The sequence below is a fragment of the Syngnathus leptorhynchus genome, chromosome 3, assembly GCF_054491065.1.
Source record: "Syngnathus leptorhynchus isolate UIUO chromosome 3, UIUO_Slep, whole genome shotgun sequence".
Classification (NCBI taxonomy): Eukaryota; Metazoa; Chordata; class Actinopteri; order Syngnathiformes; family Syngnathidae; genus Syngnathus; species Syngnathus leptorhynchus.
In genome coordinates this window covers 10633376-10658484 of record NC_141197.1, presented here as the reverse complement: position 1 = coordinate 10658484, position 25109 = coordinate 10633376, and the positions used below count along the sequence as shown (strand labels likewise).

General features: G+C 40.8%; 1 protein-coding gene across 1 annotated transcript; it reads left to right on the top strand.

Annotated features, from left to right (window-relative positions):
* Positions 1 to 24110, top strand: lmo1 (LIM domain only 1). The gene is made up of 4 exons (XM_085907290.1): positions 1 to 505; positions 14467 to 14680; positions 21547 to 21672; positions 23369 to 24110. The coding sequence occupies exons 1-4, from the start codon at positions 484 to 486 to the stop codon at positions 23472 to 23474; spliced, it is 468 nt and encodes a 155-aa protein (XP_085763416.1). The 5' UTR covers positions 1 to 483; the 3' UTR covers positions 23475 to 24110.
* Positions 24111 to 25109: the final 999 nt, after the last annotated feature.

The window sequence follows — 25109 nt, the reverse complement described above, 5'->3', positions numbered from 1 at the left end:
AGGCGGCGGGAGCACTTTGTCACATTTGCAATTGGATTTGTTTGAATGTAGTTGTCGTCTCGGAGCAAATGAGAGCGAGAGGGGAAGCATATTAACATCCCGGAGAAGAGAGAGCTCAGCCCAGCTCGCCGTGCGCTTTATCCTCCTTCCAGCGCGCACCGCACGGCACATTTAGTCGAGCTTCACGCCGTCTATTCGCCTTTTTTTATTCGCATGGAAGTCATTCAAAGCGCTTTGGGCTTATTTATTTGGGCTGCAGCTCAAGTGGCAAGACGCGCATCCGGCCACGGCAGTCAGCGTTACTGTCGTTTTTAATTTGAGAGAAAAAGCTGCTTGGTTAAGTCAAGCTTTCGCCGCACAGCCCGCGCTGTGCACCGCTACATCAAGACAATCCCGGTGAAAAGCTCCAAGCGGAGCGAGCCGCGCAGCCTCCTGGAGCCAAGGACGGATCGGCCGGGGAAGGACTCCTCATTCCTCAGGACGATGGTGCTGGACAAGGAAGAGGGTGAGTAACATCCCCGCCCGCCTCTTGGATGTTACATCCTGGACACTCACACGAGTAACGCCTGACATTTTCGCAACACATTTAGAGCTTCCCCGAGCCTCGAACCACACCAAGTCTCCTAAATTTCACGGGGTTTTTTTTCCCTCCCCTTACAACAATTAAACGTTTGTGCTTGTGTATAACACCGCTCCATCCCAAAGTTGAGATGTACCCACGCAGAGTTCCTCTTGCAAATGCACAAAGAGAATGGAATGTTTATTTACACTTGATGTGCAGAGCTTCAAGTCTCCTGCTAAGTGCTTTTTGCCTGGGTGAAGTTGTTAAGAGGCAGTCAGCCTCTGACAACCTCCCCGGGATGGCACATGACAGCAGAGTGCTTTTAACTTGATTGCAAATTATGGATAACGCCGCGCTGCCTTGACTCACTTTTCCCATCCAAATAGGCCCACTTGCATTACTTATCTATTTCAATGTATTTGGGTTAATGGGCGAGGCAATCTAATTAATTTTAATTTAACTCAAACTCGCCTCTCTAATGATGTTCCATTTTGGATTCAAGCTGACGCGGAGACGTGCAGTGCATTTATCACATGCTGGTCCACAGGTCTAAATGATGCTCAGTGTACTGTGAATGCATTAAAACCATTAATGCCTTACGCTTTTAATATTCAAGCAGACACCATAGATGTGCATGGCAAAGAGCACTTTGAGGTCTGAGAGCAAGTTTTCTTTCTTGTGACACTTTTAAAGAGTCTCCCCAAGCTTGTTTTGCTGACCACCCGCTGAGATGCGCCATAAATATACAACAATTTGTGTTATTTCACCATATGACGCTTCTGCACATTTTAGGGCTCTTCCTCTGTGAGTAATGGATGCATTTGGAGCCCATTATTTATGTTTGAAAATGGATATTTCCCATCTCTTAGTAGTGCATCCTTTCACTTAGGCATCACAAAACCATTAGATTTGGTGGCAAAGACATAAATAAATTGGCCTCTCCGGCGACATCCATGCTGTGCGGCTAATGTACCCAAATTAACTGAACTGTAAATAGTCTGCTTTGGATGTCTGTCCGGCTAAAAGTTCCTTATATGATTCATGACCCGGATTGCTTTTAACAGTTATTGGCTAAGCAATATGGTAAATGTACAAGGTGATGCAAATGGCATTAGTGGGAAAGGATGCACAAGAGCATGTAATGCAGTCAATACTACATTAACTACTGATGCCCAATTACAGAACCAGGGAGAGTGGCTTTTAGGAGCATTAGGACTTGCAGAAAAGCTGAGATCACCTGCTGCTCATTGCCTAAAAGCTTCACCCTTTATTTGCCGGACACGGCCAGCGCCTCCCGCAGTTCGGCCCGCTTGGCAACAAAGCTGCTCCGATCTGGTCTGGCTCATTACGGTGCCTCTTAACGTTTATTGGCTGTAAAGTTATAGGCTTGTCAATTCAACCTTCTCGCCTAATGCATCCGCTCGGCGCTTGCTCGTGGAAGGGGGCAATTTTGGGTGGCCACATAATGACAGCCTTTAATGGTTTCTTAATTACAAGTGTGCTTTTCTGCATGATGCTTCATATTCTTTATGTGGCGGATAAAGAGGCTTGTTTGACAGATGTCAACTGACTTTGACTTTGATAAAAGTCCCTCCCAATGTCTCAACGCTGTGCGCTGCTTCGCAAGTGTCACCCCGGAACAATTTTTCTATCGTCACTAACCTTTAGGAAAGTTAAGAATTATAAAGAAAAATAATTATTCAAAAGTAGCCTTTTCATAGTTTCTGATTTGAGAAACCCAAAATCGACTTGACAAGTAAATTTATTAAAAAATAAAAAAAAAACGCAGAAAACCACTAAATGCAGCCACATATTCTTCTTTGTATCTTGGTACTGATTTTCTCTTTTTTTGGAAAGTGTAAACAAACAATAGTTTGTCTTCGGTATAGGAAATAAAGGCGGCGACGAAGCACAACTGTAACCTTTGTGGTATCTTGCGGTATGTGAGGGGCTGTTCAAATGCCACCTTAAGTTTGACGTAATGCGAAAATTCCTTTTTTATTACATGTTCCTGTGCCAGCAGTTGAGATCGGCTGCTTCCCGAGCTTCCCAGGATCAAACCACAAATAATGGCATTTCAACATTCGCACCTGCTCATGATGACCGTCTTGTCCACAATTTCCAAAGTCAATCTGAAGCAATGAGTGTTTTCTGAGAGTTGACGCACGTGTAAAAATGCAGACACAGGGCCAAGTGAAGTTTTCCAAGTTTGGCATGCCAGTGAAAAGTTTCAATTGCTCTGGTCAGAGTTGGAATTGAGGTGCCTTTGAGCAAGGCATCAAGTTAGAGTAAAACATGTTAATGTTTACCTCTCTGGAATGACCTAATGTACGCGCATGGTGGAATATTCAGCCGTTCTGTCACCGCTGCACATTAAGTGTACGCTGACCTTATGCAGAAGCCAAATCCTCCAGCGACTGATAGGTTTCTGGTTCCCTCGCACTGGTTAATTTACGGCTCCCTTATCACACTGTCCTGGAAAATGTGTACACTCATAAAGCGTGTGATTGAAAAGCAATCCTTCAGATGAACACAGACTGGTGATCTGTCAGCTGCTGTAATAAACCGTGGGCTCCAGGCTCACATTTTTATTTTGAAATAATAAGAATTGCTTCATTCTTTACCGGTGTTACCATGGTAATACTGTCTTGTAGCGATGTTATATTGATTCAGAAAGTGGACAGTAATATTTCTTTTCTGTTATTTGGTTTCTCTGGCTTGATTTCTAATTTCCAGTTGGAGATTACTTTTATATGTTGCTTAAGTCTTTTCACTTTTCCACAGGAATGTAATTTGCTCGCTGTTGTTTGCTATTTTCTCAGCTTATTGGTTTGCGCTTACTTCAAAATTAAACTTGCCCATTTCAAATATTGAAATTACAGTACATCAGGTTTGTGAGCTCTGGGGCCTGAATGATATTACAAACCCACAAGTCAGCAGGAGTGTTTTTTTTTTTTTCCTTGCAACCAAGTCCATCATATTTTGGGTTAACAGCTTTGTGTTCCATTTGCAATTATTCATGAAGAGGAGCTTTCTCATTTATTTAATCATATACATGGACTGATCTACAGCCATGTCATAATAGCATTTTCTCTGCTCCATTGCAAGTGAGTTGTGCTCTCAGTGTTTTGACTGCCGCTAATATCCTAAAGCTGTTGTCAGGAAGTCACACGTGCACCCTTTTGCGAGCAATATGTGTTGAATTCAGCTGAATTCTCACTGGAGGTAATTTCCTCTGTCACCATTAAACCTCTTGATCCCCATCATGTGTGATTGTTCCACGTTTTCAAGTGTGCAAGATGTGTATCATTCATTTCCCACAATCTTGGATGAATTTAAAGAGACGGAATTGAGACACGTGTTTGCAAGTGAGCCCGCCTGCTCGCCTCAGATGCAAACGGCTACACTCATCAGCAAGATGCAAAAACTCAATTATGCACTCTTGAGCCATAAGAGCATCCAGTTTATTATTGCCTCAGGCTGGATGTTAGGCTTGCTGTCATCAGTGCGTGGCGAGGGACCCATGATCTCCGGGAGGCCTTCAGCAGCCATTGTCCAACCTTCTGTTTCGTCCAACCATTGTAATTAATGTTGTCACTCTCCACGGTTTTTATTACACTGACACTTTGATGGAAAATCGTGACATTTTCATCAGGACGATTCAGAGGTTTGACAACCCCTGGAGTGAATAAGTGCACTCAGTCCACTGGACTATAGTGCCAGGTAGGTGCAGGTTTGTGGTCTTCCAGCTATTGTATGCAGCTTGAAGGAGCCCCAACCACCCACCACCACCACCAACCCAATCTCATTCACTTCCCTGTGTTGCTGCCCTCCCCCTCTCCTAGAATCGACGCCCTGTGTGGTCACACATACAGTGTCGCACATACCAGCAAATTTTGCTAATTGTACGCATTAGAACCAATAAGCTACACTGAAATAGTCATAAAACTTTCATGGCAGTCCTCTAGGTGGCAATAATTTACATTAATGGTTGTCAACTGGAGAGCTCCAAGAAGACAAAATCTGGATCCGTCCAAAAAATATTGGAGATACGAGTGAAGATAATTGAAGACGTTTTTATTTCAAGGCACCCTAGTTTCTGTTTTGGTTTGCCACCAGATGCTTAAAGTTGAATTGAAATATGCCGAGTTGTGTTTGCCTATTGTCTCACCCAAACAAACATCATATTCCCTTCTATGCACGCTTGGTGGAGGTTACTGACACGGGGGGACAACTCAATACTTTTAAAGCACAATTAAAGCACATTGTAGGTGCTCGATGTATTACAGCTTGAAGTGAAACAAACACAGACAAGCTCAGAAGGAATGTCGATGTTGCGTAAGCAGAAAATCCCCGACTAAAAATGTGTGAGTCATCCATTGTTAGTGTTTAAAAAAAAAAAGTGTTTATCAATATCAGGTAGGCCGGCAGTATGGATCGCTTGCTCTGATTTGGATAGTGTCTGCCACTTGCTTTTAGTATGGGAAATAATTAGTACCGTAGTGATGGATCTAAAGTACAAACACACACTTGAGCAACTCGCTTGTTTCAGTCGTACACATTTGCTGCAATGAGATTTTATCCACCCTGGCGACAAATTACACAACGTCATGATGATTATTCTTCCAGCGAGTTGTCGTCTTTAAAAAAGTCTAGAGAAGCAACAAATCATTTCGATCTCTTTGTGTGTTTTAACATGTGAAGAAATTGACAATAAAGCAGACTTTGACTTTGAAATCATTTCATAGAGAATGCGGGACAACCATGTTGTCAACCTGGGAAAACGCTATTCCTAATGGGAAAAGGCAATGTGTCATTTTTGTATGACATTTCAACAATTTAAATCTAAACCGATTTGACTGAATACTATATACATTAAATGTAGCATCCTTAGATGAATCTTGTATTGCCAACGTATCACTACGACACCCTTGAAATCCCTCATCGTTTAATTCCAACTTAAAATGACCTTTACAGCTCCATTTTTAGACAAATAAAATGTCATGTTCATTTATTCAAATTTTTCTTTGAAAATTCATTTCTAATGAGAATTAAAGTGATAAGAGCGCTGTGGGGTTCACCTTTTATGAAATCATACAGCCATCTTCCTGGTAAATACAACACTCTTGGGTGCCTTGGCTCATATAAAAGAAAACATGCTGAGAAGTAATCTCTCACAGGATGACCTTCACTAAATCAAGTCTCAAACATTGAATTAAAAATGCTGATTAAGGTGTAAGTTTCGACCCCGTTAAAACTAATTTATCAGAGTTTGAATATTGCAGTTACTGATGTAATCAATGCTAAACACATAATATTTGCGACAACAAATTTCTATACAAATGACCACACTACTCTAAATTAGGATCTCTTTGTGAACACGTTTTATTTGGTTAAATTGTTTTTGATTTGACGCAGTTGCCTCGCATGCCTTTGATCTGAGAACCGTATTTACATGACAAATGAAGCTACTGATTTGTGATTATAAATTGCCCCCCCCCCCCCCGCCTCCCTGCTTCCATGCACACCTTGACCATTGCAGAAAATAATTGACATGTCTGTTAGACGAATACAACCTCACATGTAAGCATTATCAGCGCCAAAGCAGTACTTTTGTATTGGATCTCATGGTGCCTTCTGTTATGGTCGGTGAGTACAAATCTCATCAAGTTCATCATTTAGAAGACTGACTGACTGACTGTCTTCATGAACATCTTCTTGAATGTTCACCCAAGCGAGGTCTCTCATTATTTACCCCATCAGGTGTGCAAGTACGTGTTCGGATGACATTAGAAGCCCGTGCAGTTAAATAACTGCCCCCTGTGGGGAATCTGCATTATTCAGGATTAAAGTGCCTCCCTGGGTGCACTGTAGTGTAGTGTTCCTGCTCCCCCCAAGACCATTTTTGACACATTGAGGACCCTGAATGACACACCTGTCTCCTAGCATTTCCTTAGCAATAATAAGTGTGCAGTAATTGTCGGGAAGTGGGGGGGATTCTGAACACTACTTCCCGACACAAACTTTTGAGGGATTCATTTAATTCCCTCCTTAAATAAATGTTTGATGTGGACTAAAAAGCGAAGTTTCGATCAGTCTAAACTTCCCGAGTTGTGTACATGGTTGTGGTGGTGTCAGAAAAGTTCCCGGACTCATTTTTCCTCTCATTTCAACAACGTTCAAGGTGGTCAGACATTGACAATATCAAGATGGCCGTGATGAGACAACTACAGAGGTTCCCAGATGAATCCTTGAAGGAGTGTGGGAAGGTGGAGCAAAGAAGGCTTGGAAATTATGTGACACTCCAGGGTGATTACTCCAAACGGGAAAACTTAAAGTTTGAATTTGAAATACAGTTACGAATCAAAATCAAAACACCCGTGTCTCAAACCTTTCACCATTGAAATGCATGGACATTAATTTCTAGCCTCGCCCTAAAACACGTTGTAATATATTTTTTTAAAAAGAAAATATAATATTGTATAACCTGTTTTGCTACATTTTTCATTTTGCTTTAATTGACTTACGGTGTATGCGTCCTGACCACCTGGTGGCAGTATAGTGCACATGGACATGAATGGGGTCAGTCAAAAATCCTCAGTCAGCTGAAGTAATTTTAGTCGGTTGTCACAGAGGATGAAGCGTGTATGTGAATGGTCACGATATATGTAGAATGGTGTTGCATAGCAGTAGTACTGTAGGTAATAGTCGTGATGACGTCATCAGCTCCAGGCAAAAGTGATAGAAAAAACTCAGGTCAGGGCCAAAATCACTACATTTGATTTGCAAGATGCAACACTCAATTTTCCGATGGCATTTGGACCAGTAAATTCATCCATCTTTCAAGAGTTTGTGATTTATCTGTTGAGAGATGTGTAGAGTAAATGTTTGCCATTCTTTCTTCAGTTTCTTTTCATGCCATCTCACACTCTTTCACTCTTATTTCCTGACAGTTTACCTTGCTGAGCCATAATCTACCTCTTCTACTGTGCAAGGAACAAGTCCCCTTCTGTTATAATTTGGAAACTGCCAGTTTCACGTGAAAAAAAAACCCCAGCAATGAATTTAATTAGAAAGCTGTTGCATATCCCTGTGATACATTTCTTTTAATTAACCCCATGTGAATAAATTAAAAATAATAGGGGGCTGAAAAGTGTGGAAAAAAACACCCTAATGAAGTTTTTCCCGTTAATTGGGATGGAGTTTGCAGCCAAACCACAGTGTGTCGTGAACACCGGGAGCTAACAATGCCGCCTGTACGCCTTAGAAAAAGGGCCCAGGCCCTTCGTGCTGACTTCAAGTGTAAGAAATGCACCTCTGACGTGATGGAAATGACCGTGGGCCGGGAGAAAAGGCAGTCCTGTTCCAGGCTGCTCTGCTGAGACTCCCCATGCCGCGCTTGAAGCTGGGCCAGTGTTATTGCAGCCCTAATGCGGCTGACTCATTTGGAGCGGATCAGGAGTAATTATGGTAGGAAAAGTGGCTGCAGACAGTGGGGGTCAGGACACTTGTAACATGTGAAAAGAGCAATTATTCCGGGAGACAAAACCTTCCCTTATCCCAGGCAGTTCCAGGGTCAATGCGAGGGACGGCTGGGCTCCGTTTCACCGGGCCTTATTAGCCGTAGCAAGCTGCAAAGTTTGAGAGAGTGCATCTTGTTAATGAACAGTCCCCTCCTCATCCGCACAAGCCCTGTCTGCTCGCTCCCACTTGCTGTGGGTGTTAATTATGTTGTAATCATAGCATGCATACAGTCCCAGAAATCACCTCACAGACCTCGGCATTCATACGGCACCATCTGGAAATGTAGCTGTGCCGTACAGTAACATAGAGGGCTCTCACAGGGTTGCGTTTGAAAAAAGAAAAAGAAAAAATAGAAAAAACACGCTAAGTATGAAATGTAATATTGACTTGGGCTCGGTGAGAAAGTGCCTAATTTAATAGTGTGTGTCAGTGTGATTGCCTCCGTGTGTTCACGCATTTCTGTTCTTTGACTCGGAGCTCACACGCGCCCCAACCAAGGATGGGAACATGAATCACGCAGTGAATCAGTACTCTTTATTTGACTTATCATTGCAAACGCACTCATCAGGCTGCTTTCAACTACCATGTGTTTTGCAGCAGATATTATTAACAGATGTCTCGTGTTTTTGTCTTGGCAGTGGAGAAACGTGTCCATGGGCTCAATTACAGCAATGCCCAATGAAAGGGGCTGATTCATGCGCACAATGGCAAGACATCTGCATGAGCTCCCCATTAACGCTGGGAGCAGACACTCGGGTCCTCGGATGAATTTGATTGTGTACTCCCATCGATGTACCTTTGGCAGCGAGGACAAAAACTTAAAAGGCTCAAATTAGCCTGTGCGCCTTCTAGCGTGGCAGTCGCAATATTGGCACTATGATTTTGTAATCTGTTTACTCTTAACATATCAAATAGGTTTTGAGGGGTAGTTGGATAATCAATGTGCGCTTGACGTCTTATTTACGAGTACGTTGAGGTCGGACATTTGAAAGATAATGACGACAAATGCACTTTGTTTCGGCTGTATGGACCCATTTTGGAACGTGCGGCATGTAATTTGCCAAAGCATCTCCACGGCGTGTGGCTCATATTTGCTGCAGCTGCGGCGAGGAATTATTAGGGGGCCCCTGGGAGAAAGCCCACCCGGGGCCAGCTTTCACCTCCTTGAAAGACCACCGCCCTTGCCATGTGTCAGGAAGGCTGAACGAGTCTCATCAAGATCTTTTAACTCCCCGTGAACTGGCACAGGGCGCATTGCATCGTAACTTTTAATTGATCAAAAACGGCCTTTAACAAAACACGCAAGGCGAGGCAAGTGTCCCCTCTGCTATTAAGGCTGAGTGACATAAAGAACAGATGTTCCGCTGGGAGCAAGTGTAGGAGGATGTGTAGAGTATGCATCCATTTCCTTTCAATTGTACTCTGTGCACAATGAGGCATGCAAAAGAGAGCTGCAAATGATTGATTAGGTCATCAAAAAAAGCTAATTAACCGTAAATTATTCAGCAATTACAGTACCGTTTTACTTATCAGTTTGGTCATCATTAAGATGCGAAATATTTGCATACTTCAGCATATTAAGTGTTGCTTTGTCTCTTTATTGGAAGGCCATGCTACAAAAAGTAATGCAAATTAAATTTTGAAATGCATTGTGTCAGGTATCGGGGAATGGAAGTCCCAAGTGCAGGGAGGAAGAGGGGATGGGGGTTCAATCAAATTGGGTTTAAAAGAACAACAACAAAAAACAAAGACAGAACAACAAGGCACTTCTGGTCATGGCAAAACTCAAGAACCAGGAGAACAAAATATAAGGGATGATATAGACGCATATGACCAAGGACAGTGACCCAACAAAGATTGAACAGAAAGGGGGGAACTAAATCCAAACCAACTTATGAAACAGTAAGGAACAACTAGACAAGGCACAAGTGGCCGAGGTACCTGATTGGAAAACACAAGGGGTGGGGCTAAGAAGAACAGGTGGAAATAATAATCTCACCAGACATAAGGAAAACGTAACACTGACAAATGGAAAAATAAACCAAAGTTCAAATTAAAACTAAACAAAGAACATGACACATCAATGTAGTGGCCAAAGAGTGCTTGAGTGAAATACCAGCAATTAAATCCCAAGACTAACTCAGAAATGTATTTCATCAATAATTGTTGAAAAGGCTCATGCGCATCTTGTCACGCATGTGTGATCGTTTTACTTCTCCACTTGCAAGCTTTTTCCATTGAGTGCTCGGTGGAACGCATTTTCTTTTAAATCCGTCAATACATCAAAACTGTTCCGTGATGATCAGTGCTAGCTGTAAATTCTAAATAGGGTAACGCAGAAAATCGGATGCTATCGCCATAATGGAAAATACATGCTCTGGCAAACTGCTTGCAAAAGAAAAAGTTATAGAACATATTGTTGAAAGATATGATCTTAAAGCAAGTGAATGGATGGGAGAAGAGAGCCATGACAGACCTTGGCAAACGCTACTAATGGCATTTTAATTCCTTCTGAGGGCGGATAAGTTGTGTCGCTCTGCTTGGATGGATAAAATGTATCCTGTGAAATGAAAAAAGATGTGGCGATGCATACAAGGTAACAGAAAAGTTCCGAGACTGGTGTGTGAGTATTTCCCCACCACCACCTATAAATAAATAAAATACAAACTACATATTGCCCCATCAGTGCAGGCCAGATAATCAACCTGTATGTCAAATGAAAATTCACTTGCTCACATTATTTTGAGCATCTGACAGTTCCTTGGATACAAAGCCAGCAACCGCCCTATTCTCCCAACTCGGCATAATATGATTGTATTTGTCCGTCTTTCTCGAGATCAAGATGACAGAGATGCAGAGATCCTAGAAGAATCCTTGTAGGAGTGCATGAAGGTGTGGTGGGAAAAAACTCCAGGAAAACTTGGAGTTTGGAGTTAAAGTTTTACATCCTGAAACTTTTCTGACAAACCTTGTACCTTCCGTGACTACAGTCAAATGAAAGGCTATTTTACTGACTGTAACTCCGTCCGTGAACCGGTTGCCCGACTATCGGTTCTACCTCTATTGACACCCCAAGTGAAATGTCTTTCTGAAGAAAATTTTAAAATATTTTTGGATACAGCAATGTTTGAAGATGATTGGAAATGCTATTTAGCCTAAAAATCTTTCAGCCGTAATTATAAGCAACCGTCGAGTAAATTCACTATACACAGCAAGGGTCCACCGTATATGCGTCGTCTGTTTTCCTGTTAAATTCTTGAAAGTTGATGCTGGCTCATGAACTGGGCCATGTGCAAGACAAAATGAATGTGGAACTGACTGCAAACATTAAAGACAGTGTTGGTGTTTTACATTGAGGAGTTCAGCAGGGCTTTAAAGCAAGCAGACATCCAGCGCAGCCAGAATCCAGTCATTCCAGGATAGGTTAATCTTTGGAAGCATTGGCCTTTTCAAGCAGGATGTAAAACACACACGTGATATGTTTAAGAAGAATGTGGCGGTCTCAACCAATTAGGAGAAGTTCTCAAGAGGTGGAGGAACGACCTTTTTGTATAATTAGTTATCTTATTTAAAGCAAAGATTTTGAATGGAATTCCTAATTAGTTGTCATGAAAGGCAAATTAAAAGAGTTTTGTCAAACCCCAAGGGACTTAAATGTTTTCTTTTTCAAAAGACTGAAACACGTGCGCACACATGCACACGCACAGTCATTTTCTCTCCCCTCATTATGACTGCTCTGTAGTTCTGTGGAAGCCTGTCAGAAGAGGATGGTTGGCATACCTGCAGAAAGCTCCTCTAACAAGCCATGAAATGCAGGTAGAAGTCTGCCCTCAGCCACTGCGGCTTGAATTTGAAGCTTTTTAGCTTCATTTGCACCTAACACTGGTATTTATAGCAAGTTTTTGTGATCATAATGAGGCAACTTCAAGAGGTCTGTTTAGAGGACAGTGGGATGGAGGAAAGGCCAAACTAATTGATGGGTTCCGTTGTAGAACCAAACCAATTAGCTACACTACTTTTCACATCTGATAAACAAATGAGATGTCTTAACACCACCAGACCACATACGTATATTGAAAGCCTAGTGACTAATATGATTATTTATTTACCCTGTGATACAGATGACTGCAATTTATCGAGAGTTCTTTGACTTTTGTAAGTGGCTGGCTAAACTGTGCAGAAAATATTAGCTTCATTTTATTCATCAGTCGGCGTCGTACTCAAATTTCATATCTTGAAGGTTATAAACACGAAACGCTACTTCTTGGAGTATTGAGGGAAAGTCACTCAATAGTTTTCAGCAACAAGCAGAAAGCAAAATTAAAACCCAGTTATTTTGGTGCCTGTAAAAACTGCAGCAGAAAAATAAATAAACAGTAGGACATGAAAAACAGAACGGCTGATAAATAATCATTTAAATAAAATTGTCAAATCATCAAAGAATGTAAGTACATAAATAAATAAAATGAAAAATTAAGACAACCACTTTTCACTTTGTGCAAATAAATGTGATAATGTATCAATACTTTTGACTACACTAATTAAACCGGGAGTGAGCAAAATTTGGTAAATACTTTTTTCCTGAAATTAAAAAGAATGATATTTGTAATCCTTCATAATGTGAATGTGAATTGGAATCCCCCAGACAAAATAAGTTAGTGTGCTACTACACATGCTCAACTTTTACATGCCAACAAGTTAATTTTTGTCAACCAAAGTCTGCAGATTAGAGTTTGTTTTAGTTGGCTTGTATATTTCACTGTGAAGTCTTAGCTCGGAGCCGCAGAATAATTTGCCTTTCTCTATGTGTTTTTTTTTTTTTGCACTGCTCTTACTCTTCACAATATTTCTTGAGTCCAATAAATGTCAGAGAATTCTTCAAAAACAATTTTGAACAAAAATGTTGTGGAAGAACACTTTTTCACAGTTTTCTCTCCTTCTCCAATGAACAAATTGACAATAACACTTGAATTTTCCAAGGATGTTCTTTCAAATGTCCCATCCTTGCTGTACATATTTAAGTCTTTATGTTTGCAAAGAAGACATAGCCTCCAGAAATCAATGTTGTTTAACACACAAAAAACAACAACAGTTCTTTGAAGGGCAAACATGACAAGCAGAGAGAAACACTGCACAAAGTGAAGCTAAGTTTACAATTGGGCATCAAGCACAAACAGCACGTGGACAAAATCAAACACACCAGCCGCGTAATCGTCAAACACGAGACATTTGCTCTCCTTCACTTATCTCTGAAGCATAAAAACAGAGGCACACAGAAGTCGATGTCACACGTCTCGGCCTTTATAGGTGGATCGCCACGCATGCCAATTTCTGACAGCACCCCCACGTTCACCCGCCCGACTCTCCCACCTCTGGGTGTTCAATTTTTACTTTTATTTTTTTTGGGAGGGGGCTATTTTGAAAGAGAGTGGCAAGTGGCGTCCACTGTGTGTTCTTTTAGATGGATCAATAGCTCAGTGTGTGAGAGAGTGTCTTAAGAGCTGTTGTGTGGCGCTCTCAGCTGTGGCAGACCTGTTAGTGCTGCAGAGGGGAGCTGCGCGCCCCTGCCTCGGTACCAGCAGTGGCCTGAGGGGGGCTTTTAGTACGAACACAAATGTCAGCCACACATAGACTATTAGTGTTTAGTGTAGTTATTAAATGGACTTTATTTGTCCTTTCGGAGGCTAAAAGGCTCACTTAAAGGGGGGCTGCGTGACACCGGGGCAATTTGCGAGTTGGGTAACTTTCCGCTCGCTCATTGCAGACACATGAGCATAGATAAGTGTAAAGGCTGTTGCGCTCCCTGTGTGCGTGTGTGTCTGTGTATGAAGTAGAGTGAGTGTATGCTAAAAGGCACTTAGGCCATAACATATCTCACTGGGGTCTGGTAACAGCGTGTTTTGCGGTCAGAGGCTTTTTAAAAGGTTAATGTTAATCTATACCAAACAAAGCCCATGAGGAGCTTTTACAGCTCTGGACAGTTGAGTGAAATGGGCTTGATGAAATGGTAACTAATGCACTACACGGTCTGCTGTAAGTACCACAATAAGCAAAACAGATTCCAGATTTGATGTATTATGGATTGCGCTTCTTGGCTGCCGCAAGTGATCATGTAGCACCAGCGTTACAGCGTGTTCTTCGTCGAATGAGCGAGTGAGGGCTTTGTAGTCCAATGCGACCCGTGTGTTTATCTACTGTACATGGAAGAGTGTTTTTCTTTAATGCATATGAAGCAGGTCGGCGGTGTGCCGCGGCGGCACGTGAGGCCATGCTTAGATGCCCGCGGAAGCAGCCGGCTTATCAAAAAGAGAACATGAAAAGTCACTCGGGTTCCCGCGGCCGTAAATCACGCGTGGCTGTTTGTCTCCTTATCACTCCAGGTGTGCCGATGCTCTCCGTCCAGCCCAAAGGGAAACAGAAGGGGTGCGCTGGCTGCAATCGCAAGATTAAAGACCGCTACCTACTCAAGGCCCTGGACAAATACTGGCATGAGGACTGTCTCAAATGTGCCTGCTGTGACTGCCGCCTTGGGGAGGTGGGCTCCACCCTTTATACGAAAGCCAACCTTATCCTGTGTCGTCGGGACTACCTGAGGCAAGAAAGACACTCAATCGCTTCACCGCAGTCGACACAAACACAAAAGGCAACATTACGACGCAGTACACGTCAAGTCAAAGGATCACAAAAGTTTTTATTTGCCTCTTAGTAGAGGATAGCAGGTGGATATTTTACCACAGGCTACATTCGGGGCACTTTCTGGACGTTTTTGATATTGTGGAATCCATCCAGACAAAAACAACACTCAACAGAGTAGTTTAAATGCGGAACTGGCTTTGTAATACTTTAAGCTACATCTGAACTTCTTTGACAATGGTATTCCATCTCCTGTGAAACACATTACCTGTTTGGAAAAGCAATAACAACAAGTTCCAAAACAATTGCTCAAGCAAACGGATGTTTTTTCAAATTCTAACGTTTGTCTTGCCTTTTTCTAAAGCAATCACTCAAAACAGATCAAGGTCACAGCCAAACAAAAATCTCAGCAAATTAGTTTTATTTCATAATGCCACAACCTGCCACGGTAGTGTTTTTGTTCGTAGCACTTTTTTCTTCTACATGCTTTTACAGGTATATTTTTCTGAAATGGAAAAAAATAAACATTCAAAGCATTTTATTCTGCCTGTTTTGGAGCCATAAAACTCAAAACAGACATTACTGTTAGTGTCTAAATGCTGAAAATGGACAACATGAGCATGACTGCAGTTCTGTTGCAATTTGAAATTTGACTCGTAAATGAATGGCATTATATATATAAGATATACAGGCCAACCGAAAACACCATCTCCTATCACATTACGTTATGCAGCAGAAAATATGTTTCCAAGTACGAAGCAAGATCCAACCTGCTGCCATCAATGTTGTGTAATACTAATACTTGACTGTATTGATAATTTCATATGGACCTGTGGCTAAAAAAGCTAAGTGTGGCGAGTTTGTCAAGGAAACGCTCGTCTAACCTGCAGCAGTGTTAGTGCTAAACACAACATTAGGTGTCCAGACCAACAATATCATCCAGAAGCAGTCTAGGGTCAGAGTGTATATTATCCTTATTGAAAGCAAGTACTGTACACAATCACAATGTTTTCAAGAAAGGTAAGATTCATACTTATCGATCTTATTAGCAAAGGACTGACCAATTTATTTTTGTTGATGTGATTGCAACAAACAGATGACTACTCAAATGAATGTTTACTGTCTTGTTATCCATTGTCCCAGATTATTTTGTTTGTTGTTGTTGTTTTTGTTTCTGTTTACATGAAGGGGTGTGCAACGAATGTCATATCAAGTGAACTGAGAGAAACCTCAAGGTGGCCTTGTTGCTTCACCAGTGTTTTTGTCTCCCCTGACACACACACACACGCACGCACACACACACACACACACACACACACACACAAACACACACACACACACACACACACACACAAACACACACACGTACACGCACAGTCTTCAGATGCCCCTACCATCTGCTAGTTAAATTAAACATGACCATTTCCTGAGCGTTAAGTCACATTCCCAATGAGATCGGAGCACTTATCCGAGAGGGAATCCCCCAGAGGCCGCCTTAGAGATGCCGGTGCCCTTGCTACCCACCCCTTCCTTCTTAAAACCCCCTCCCCTGCACTGTCCTCCCCCATTCACCGATTCCCCTTCTGCCCGCATGTCTATCCAATCTCTCATTGATACTCTCAGGCTTCTTAATACAGGTTTTAATTAGTCCATTATTCTGATTTACCGCCACATACTCCAACTGCACTTGTCATTTTAAATCACCACAAATATTCTATATATTCTATATTCTTATATCTATATATATCTATATATATATATATATATATATATATATATATATATATATATATATATATAGATATAGATATAGATATATAGATATATAGATAGATATATAGATATATAGATATATATAGATATAGATATAGATATATATATCTTAATGACCCAAGGTAAACATCCCAAAACACACTGTTTTCCAGTCAGATTAAATAAAGGTTGAATTCTGCACAAAATCTTTGGGCTTCTTCGAGGAAAAGTGTCATGAAAAACCTACTATAAGAACTAAACCTTTGATTTTATTAACTTTATTTTTACTAATACTAATACAGGTCTTCACATTAATAGTGCAAAAAGTTTTTAAATTATTTAACGAGTTCACATATTTTGGAACAAATTTGGACAGGGATGTGTAGACTTTACTTTCATTGTAGCTCACTCAGGGGGTCCCTGTGACATTCTGCTTACATCTCAGCCTTCCCGTTCACCCACAAGGAGCCCACACCCCACTCCAGAAGCATATAATGATGTTGCATTAAGGTAGACCATTACCATCCACCATTAATGCTTTTAAGATACAGTAAGAGCTCCACAAAGACCCTCGCGTGACCCCCCCCCCCCCCCAGAAGGGACAAAATAAATAATGGTAGTAATAAATGGGAATATGAACAAGTGAAGGCAAAAATTATGAAGCGCAGTGTGTCACGTGTAAAAATATATCCGTGAGTGCCTCACCGGGACGGTGAAGGAAATATGAAACGCTTTTGCAAGCATTAGACAGGCGAGATGTAGAGGTCACAGCTGACCAACGAATAAAATCAAGAATTCTTAATAGCAAATTATGGATTTTTGAAAAGAAAGTGGGTTTCATGCTCTGGTGTTGGTCAGGAGTGCATGCTCTTCAGAATGAAACAACATTTAATGGCCAAAGCTGCTTGACTAACTGCTATTAAAATCCTTGCTTTGTGTGTAGTGCCGATTGTGTTCATGTCGTGAGTCTCCATCCTGTCTTTCTCTTTGCTCCCTCGTCTGTGAACTAAGATGAAGGCGTCCCTCACCTGCAGTAATGAAGCTAAATCTGTGCACTGAATTAGCCTTCTGCACTACATTAAAAACAAGTGGGTGGATCAAACACACTTTGGTTATTTCCCAGGGTTTGGAACCCTGCCATGCTCCCATTAATTATTATAGGAGCTCCATCTGTGATTGTCCTTCAGTGGCATTAGCAGCTTATTGAATGTACTCACGCGTTCCTGAATCTTCAACACACACATACATACATACATCTGTCCCACTGTCCCCTACTGCCCTCCAAATGATTGCACTACAAAAAAGTTCACAAATACAATACCTTTCTTCCTCTTTGTGAGCCTACTGTTATCACAAAAGGATAATAATATATTAATTAGGTGTTTCATTTATGTCAAGGGCTCCGTATCATATGACTCCACCAGAGGCTTGACAATCTAGTTGTGATTTGATCATCTGCTCTGAATTAATTTAATCTCCTGTTTCATATATAAGAGAGGACATAATAGTCATCCACTCATCAAACTGACAGCATAATTAACTGAAAGAGGAAAATGTTTCCAAGATAATGAACATTAGAATTTATCCCCAAACTGGTGATGATGACGATAGCTCCATCAAGGAGTTTATCATGGCAAATCTGTCATGTCCTGATGTTGGGCTTCTTTAAAGGTACCTGAAGGTGATACAAAATGCAATAGCGCAGTGGTGACTACAGATACGAGTTTAATTGTTTTGTGACCATGCTCGTAATTTATAACACTCCTAGATCACCTTTTTACACAATACAATCCAGCCAATAGTACACATAATACCATCGCAACATTCAGTATACCTGTACAATCGAATGACATCCCGTACAAGAACAAACTCAGACATTATAAAGCTAACGATTTGAAGAAAGCAATCTCATCGTCACATCTGGTCAAGTCAATCCATATAAATGAATCCCAGTGTGTACATTTAATTTGTTTTGTTATGCTTCTAACCTCAATATAGTGCAGATGATTGATTGACAAATTCAAGTGTCTTGGGATGTAATTAGATGTATTTTGCATAGCATCTTCCACATTAGGTGGAAATACTAACTTCTCTTTGGAGAACATTGATTCATTCAATCCATATAAAAAGAGGGATTCATTTACATGTGCTAGTTGACTACTGCCATGAAAGCATTAAACACTGAATGATACACTCACCAAAGATCTGAAAAGAATACTTATTTCTGCATTGCATGAATGCTCATCGCTGCACTCAGCATGTTAAGAATGATCTTGACAAGCTAAATCCTCATTTGTCAGTCATGGATTTTTAATCAATGTAATATCCAAGCATTCATGAAGATAAAGATTTGTTCATTCAGCCACTTTAAAGATCAATTCTTATTTATTGTCAGTTTGTGTCTCAGCTAATATCCACACCTTGGAGCGTTACATTGACGGGCTGTTGTGCTTTGTGCAATGTGACTGTGTTCTGTAGTTTCCCATCAGGTTCCACTCAAGAGAGCAGAGTGGGGTTTTTTGGTTCAACTCCAGTGGCTTTTTAGCTTCACCCGAATGTAAATGTGTTTGAATATATCTTTCCAGCTCTTATCTCCTCTTAGCAGGAAAAAAAAAAGCCCAATTGGGCCGTGAACCTCTGCTGATGTTACAACGCAAACTCATCATTTACTGGTGGAAATACTGCACACACTCACATCAGCACAATTTCATATGTTTTGCCTACCAATTTGTTGGTGGAGAGAGAAGAAAATAAGCAGAGTATTTGCCTGCGCGTCGCAAATAAAATTGAGAGGCAGATCAGCTTAGCGGGAATGAAGTAGATTCTACAAGATTCAAAACCAGTCAGGTTACATCAAGGGACATGCCATGCTTATGTACGGTACCATCAGTGAACTTGATGTATGTCACAGAATAATAAGAATAATTTAAATAAGATCACTGCACTTTTTTGCCCCCCCTGGTCTTTTGTAGATCTGGTTCAGTGTGTAGTTTACTTTTCATGAGAAAACTCAAACTGTATTTACCAGGCAGGCACTCTGCAACAACATGGTAGTGTTTAAGAATTAATGGAACTAAGCCAAATGGTAAAATACAAATGGGTTATTTCCAAAGCTTATAGCCATAGCAGATTTGTGGCAAAGACAGTTTAACATATGCATAATGTTTTTGGAGATTTGTTTTTGGGTTGGCGTTAGTGTGTGGCCATATAACACGAGATAATCGATTTGAACAACGGACAGACATGAACTTTTCTAAAACACTGAAGCCCAATTTGCTCCCAGTGTGGATCCGGCAGCACCTTGAATGGCAGCAGCCTCCCATTGGTGCATGAATGTGTGTGTGAATGGGTGGATGTGGCGCATTGTAAAGTGCTTTGGGCACCATGTGGTGTAGATGAAAGCACTATATAAGTGCAGTCCATTTACCATCTGGCACATGATTGAGACTCAGAAACTCTTTGCCCATCATCGATGTTTCTACACACTAAACTTTTTCAACTTTTTAATCATGGGGTACACTGCAAACCTAACTCAATAAATGAAAAAGATATGGAGAGATCAAATCTTACCCCTTGGGCGCTACCCCGTGGGCACCACTTTGGTAACCCCCTTGTTTAGCCTAATGCTAAAACACAATACAAAACAGCAATAATGGGCTAAGAAATAGCATTGCAAATCGTGGTGTTATAACCCTTTTACCAACTATATTTGAAGAGAAATTGTGAAGCAACACACTAGTGTGTTCAAAATCTTGTAACAGGAAGTGGTAAATCCCTTCCCGACTCTTCCACGGACTGTAACATCAAGTTGTTGTCACAATGATTCTGCTTTACACCCTATGAATCCCTCTACGTGAACATAACAGCACTTTCGCTCTTGTTTCTTCCCTGCAACTCCTCTGGGCCAATGGCCCCTAATTAGAAGCAGGGCGGCTGGACGGATGTTTTCTTTAACAAGGTGATAGCAGCTGAATGAGAGCAACTTAGACAAGCAAAAACATTAACACGGTGACTCCTCAATCGGCGTCCCTACAAATTTAGGGAGAAAGCTTTTATGTGGACTTAATATTACCGCCTGAAAAGCTATAAAGCAGGCATTTTCCCAACAGGTTATACTTTATAAATCTATCAGTACTTATAAAAATCCAAATTAAGTGTGAATACAGACAGATAAAAGGTATTTGCAGCCTTATTTCTTTGTGTGCCTAAAACAAACTTTATCTTACTTGGTTTGCACATAATTGCAGTAATATATTTAGGAAAACAACACACCGGATTCAAATGATCAGCTTTTCAGAAGTCTCTGATGAACCCTGATAATGATCCTGATCATTGCAAGAGGGAAACTTCTAAAACAGGCAGCACAATGACTCTTGTATCTATATTTATTTGTAATAACATTAAGCAATATGTTCTGTAAAGTTTTTATAAACTTTTTATTTTAAAGTGGTACTCAACATTTTAAAGGAAGATGTTGTATGTTTTTTCTGGTCAGAGAAATAAATGCAGTAAAAAAAATTATGCAAAGCATCGCATTCGGTTACAAGTAAATGAGACTATGAAAGCAACATTCTTGAAGTGAGTCATATAAACACTAATTAGAATCTGGTCTTTTTTAGTCATCCATGTATAGAGAGAACATATTTATGGCTAAGAAAAAAAATACTTCAAAGTGAGAAAAGGGTATTCATGTACGAGAAATCTTTTTAACACTCAGCTTCATTGTAGAACAAACCCATTTTCCGATTTACCTCTGACTTGTTTTGCACGGGATATACAGTATGCTTTGAAGGCGATTAAAGCCATGTGATCATTTTAATTAGATCATTAGGCAAGAATTAAAATCTATGTTTATTTCTCTCATTAACTCCAACACAGAGCAAGAATATTTGTGAATTTCATGCAATATATTGCTATTCTGCCCCATTTTTCCACTTTGCTTTTTTATGCTCTGACTGCTCATATATTGCATCAATGTAAAGGGAAGGTGGCTTAATCTGTGTGTGGGTGTGTGCGTGTGTGTGTGTGTGTGTGTGTGTGTGTGTGTGTGTCTATGTGTGCTCTCTGTCTTGCAGGCTCTTTGGTACTACGGGAAACTGCGCAGCCTGCAGTAAACTGATCCCAGCCTTTGAGATGGTGATGAGAGCCAGAGATAATGTTTACCATTTGGACTGTTTTGCCTGTCAGCTTTGTAACCAGAGGTAAGCAATAGACATCTAAAAATAATAATAATAAATAAATTTAAAAAAACAGAGCGTTAAGACGGCCGATAGCTTTTAAACATCAGAAGGTGCGGAAATAGCTTCTGTTTTCATGTGCAACACAGTCGACTGTCTGGTTTGATTAGTGCGGGCCACACTCACCGAAGCCAGAGTGAAATGCTGTTGTAAAAAATAAAGGTTACCGCATTGTGTTTGTAATGGTCCGCTAATTATTTTTCTTGTCACACACTGGCGGCAGTTTGCAGCTAGATCTGTAAATCTAATTGCAAGGGCGCCGCAACAGTAGGTCTTTCGAGACAGCCGTGTCGCCGCCTGCATGGGCACAGGTGTGAAAGGCTCTTTTTTTAGTCATGAAAGATGCATCAAATTGGGGTGAACACAAAGCCTATACAAAGTATATGACATATCCAAATAGTTTTTCCCCATTAGAATACTGTTGATAATGGCTCCAGTCTGAGAGCAGAATGTCCTTTGCATGCTTGTCAGGGGTGCTGCGACCCTGTTCTTCTGCACAGCACAAGCCCATTAACCTTGTGCGGGCCACGTTCAGTTACCATAGTGAACACCTGCTGTAAGGGAATTATGACCGGACTCTCTTTCCTCTCACTTGGCGGACGCAGTGTCACCTGGCACAGTAATGACAGTTTCAACAGCATGGCATGTAACGAAAGCCAACCGATGTTCTGCTATAGCTTCGCTGCCCTTGACATCTGTCGATTGAACGAACAGATACAACGGTGACCCGACTTGCGTGTTTTTCATGGTACGGTCGTCATTCGGACGATTCTTTGCCTTTTGAAATGCAAGCGCCGTATGGTGGCAGGTGCTGTTTCTCTTCATCCACAACTAAATTACTGTGAATCTGACACAGTGGCCTTTCGTTTTTATTTTTTCATCAATGAGTGTTCATAGTATGGTAGATCGTTGATATGATGACGAGTTTGAGAATCACTAAAATATTAACATACAGTTTAAAACAAAATATGATAGCCTTCCAGTTTTTGCATAAACTCGGCAAACACAAATATGTTTGTTTAAAGTCTGATTCGGAGAGTCCCACTCACATGATGACCGTCAAATGAGTTTCTGGCATGTCAGAACTTTGGTAGTCCTTTTCCCCAAATGTGTCTGTGCAAAGTGGATGAACAAGGCGTTGGTCTTTGCACCTGTCTCTTTTTTTTTTTTTTTTTTTTCCAAAGCACAAATGATTGCTTTGTTGTTACGGTTGAATTCAGCATTCATTTCTCAAATCTATAGACTGATGAGTGTTTTTCTTAATTTGGTTTGGTAACACTTTAAAAATGCGCGACTGTTCTTCCCAGGTCTTATTGTGACCTGTGATATTATTAGTGGGATAGGACCATTGTGAACCTACAGCCAGGTTGGGACTTGGACAATCAATAGTGATAATGAAAGACCAACAATTTGACTGACTGGTTGATTATGTTTGTTCCAGCACTTGGAACGCTGTCTGGCCCACAATTATTACATCCCGGCTTTTGATTAAAAATAACGTCAATGATCTTATTGCAAGGCAGCTAAAATGATTTTAAGATTATTATTTGATAGGAACATTTCCACACACAAGTTTCTTCAGAGTCGGCGATACAAACACACACGCATCACTTTGTCACAGCGTGGGCACTAATCATTTCGTGTTTATCTCTTTCAACAGGTTTTGCGTGGGCGACAAGTTTTTCCTTAAAAACAACATGATTTTGTGTCAAATGGACTATGAGGAGGGTCAGCTGAACGGGAGCTTCGAGTCGCAGGTCCAATAGTGGGAGCCTTGTACCGTGGCAGCGACAATCAGCTCCACGCGTTCCACAACACCATGGATGTTCTGCTGCACTTGGAAAAAGACAAGCGTCTGTCTGCTTGCCTGCAATACTTTTTAAGACCCCTTTATTAGTTCCTGAGGACTCTATTGTAAATGTTCAACTTTTGGCCCCTCCCTCACCCCAACACTGAGCAGTTACAAATGTTGATGTACAGTTGTGCCTGCTAAGCTGAGCACCTCATTGCTTGTATGTTTTGTGAAATCCGTTTCTGGTTTGTTTTCTTTTAGAAATGGTTAACTGGAGGGTATGTACAGTCTGTTTTTTCTGTATATATAAACTGGAACATTTATTTTATGAAATGTAATGCAATTTTATTACTAGTGTGAATTAAAGATTCTTAAATGTTCATAGTGAGTTTTTTTTCCTCTTGTACTAAAACCAAAGTTGTTGGAGAGGGAGCCCATCACTTGATTAAAAAAAAAAAAAAAATAATGTAATTGTGTCTTCAAAACGGCAATGGTGTAAAAAGGCCTTGCAAGAGAAATTATATTTGAAGTACTTCTTGAAATTATGATGCAACAAAAGGTGTTTTGTTACATTTTACAGAGCTCTGATGGAATTAGATAAACTGTTGAAAATGAAGGAATATTTTATTTGGAATAAAAGAATGCTTCTCCAAACCGTGTTGCTGTGTTGAAAAGGGTAACTGAGCTGCTCTCAGTGATTCATGCATGACTAAATGCCACCCGATAATGAAGATGAATCAGCCTGGAAATAAAATACCAAAAGAAATGTCTTCGACACAGGAAAAAAAAGTTTAAAATTAAAACTTTTTTTGCATTTCATTCAATTTACTTTGTGGTACTGATATAATGCTGATACCAGTAAAAAAAAAAAAAAAGTACAAGGTACAATGAAGTCGACAACCACAAAAATAGACACACACTCGCATCCACCCATCCATCCACCCATCCATCCATCCATCCATCCATCGATTTTCTTGCTTGTTTTCATAAGGGTCAAAGGTGGGCTGTCTGATATTGAGCATTTGAGAGTAACAACTTTTCTAACCGTCCAGCCACATATCTCACTTAAATGTAGCCTGTAACAAAAGGTGTCTCACTGTGAACCCAAGAGGCCACTATGAAAAAGATGGACAAGCAGTAGACAAGAGACAAAGAAGAAATAATAGAAGGATGGAAATGGATAACGGCTACAGCAGCTTTGTAACGAAAGTGGCGTGACAGGGCCAAACGGTGCGGAGTGGGACTGTAGATGGTGCCCAAGAAACTTGGTGCTTGCCAAATGATCCAACACCACAACTCACAGGGTGACAACCTCCCTTGCTGCACAAGCAGAGTTCCTCCATTTTGCAGCTTATAAATTGCAGTCGGCTAATGAAATTTTGGCAACCATGTTTATCTTTATATTGGAAATATTTTTGAGTTAAATAACAATTACAAGAAAAATCATGATACAGTTGATAGCACTTTGCACTCATTTTAATGAGAGTCCATGTATGTTCACTTTCATGACGTATGTATGATCAGATAATGTCAAAAACGGATTGATTTACTGACATCCATTTGCTGCGATTGACTGGTGAGCTGTCCAAATGACAAATCATCTAGGACC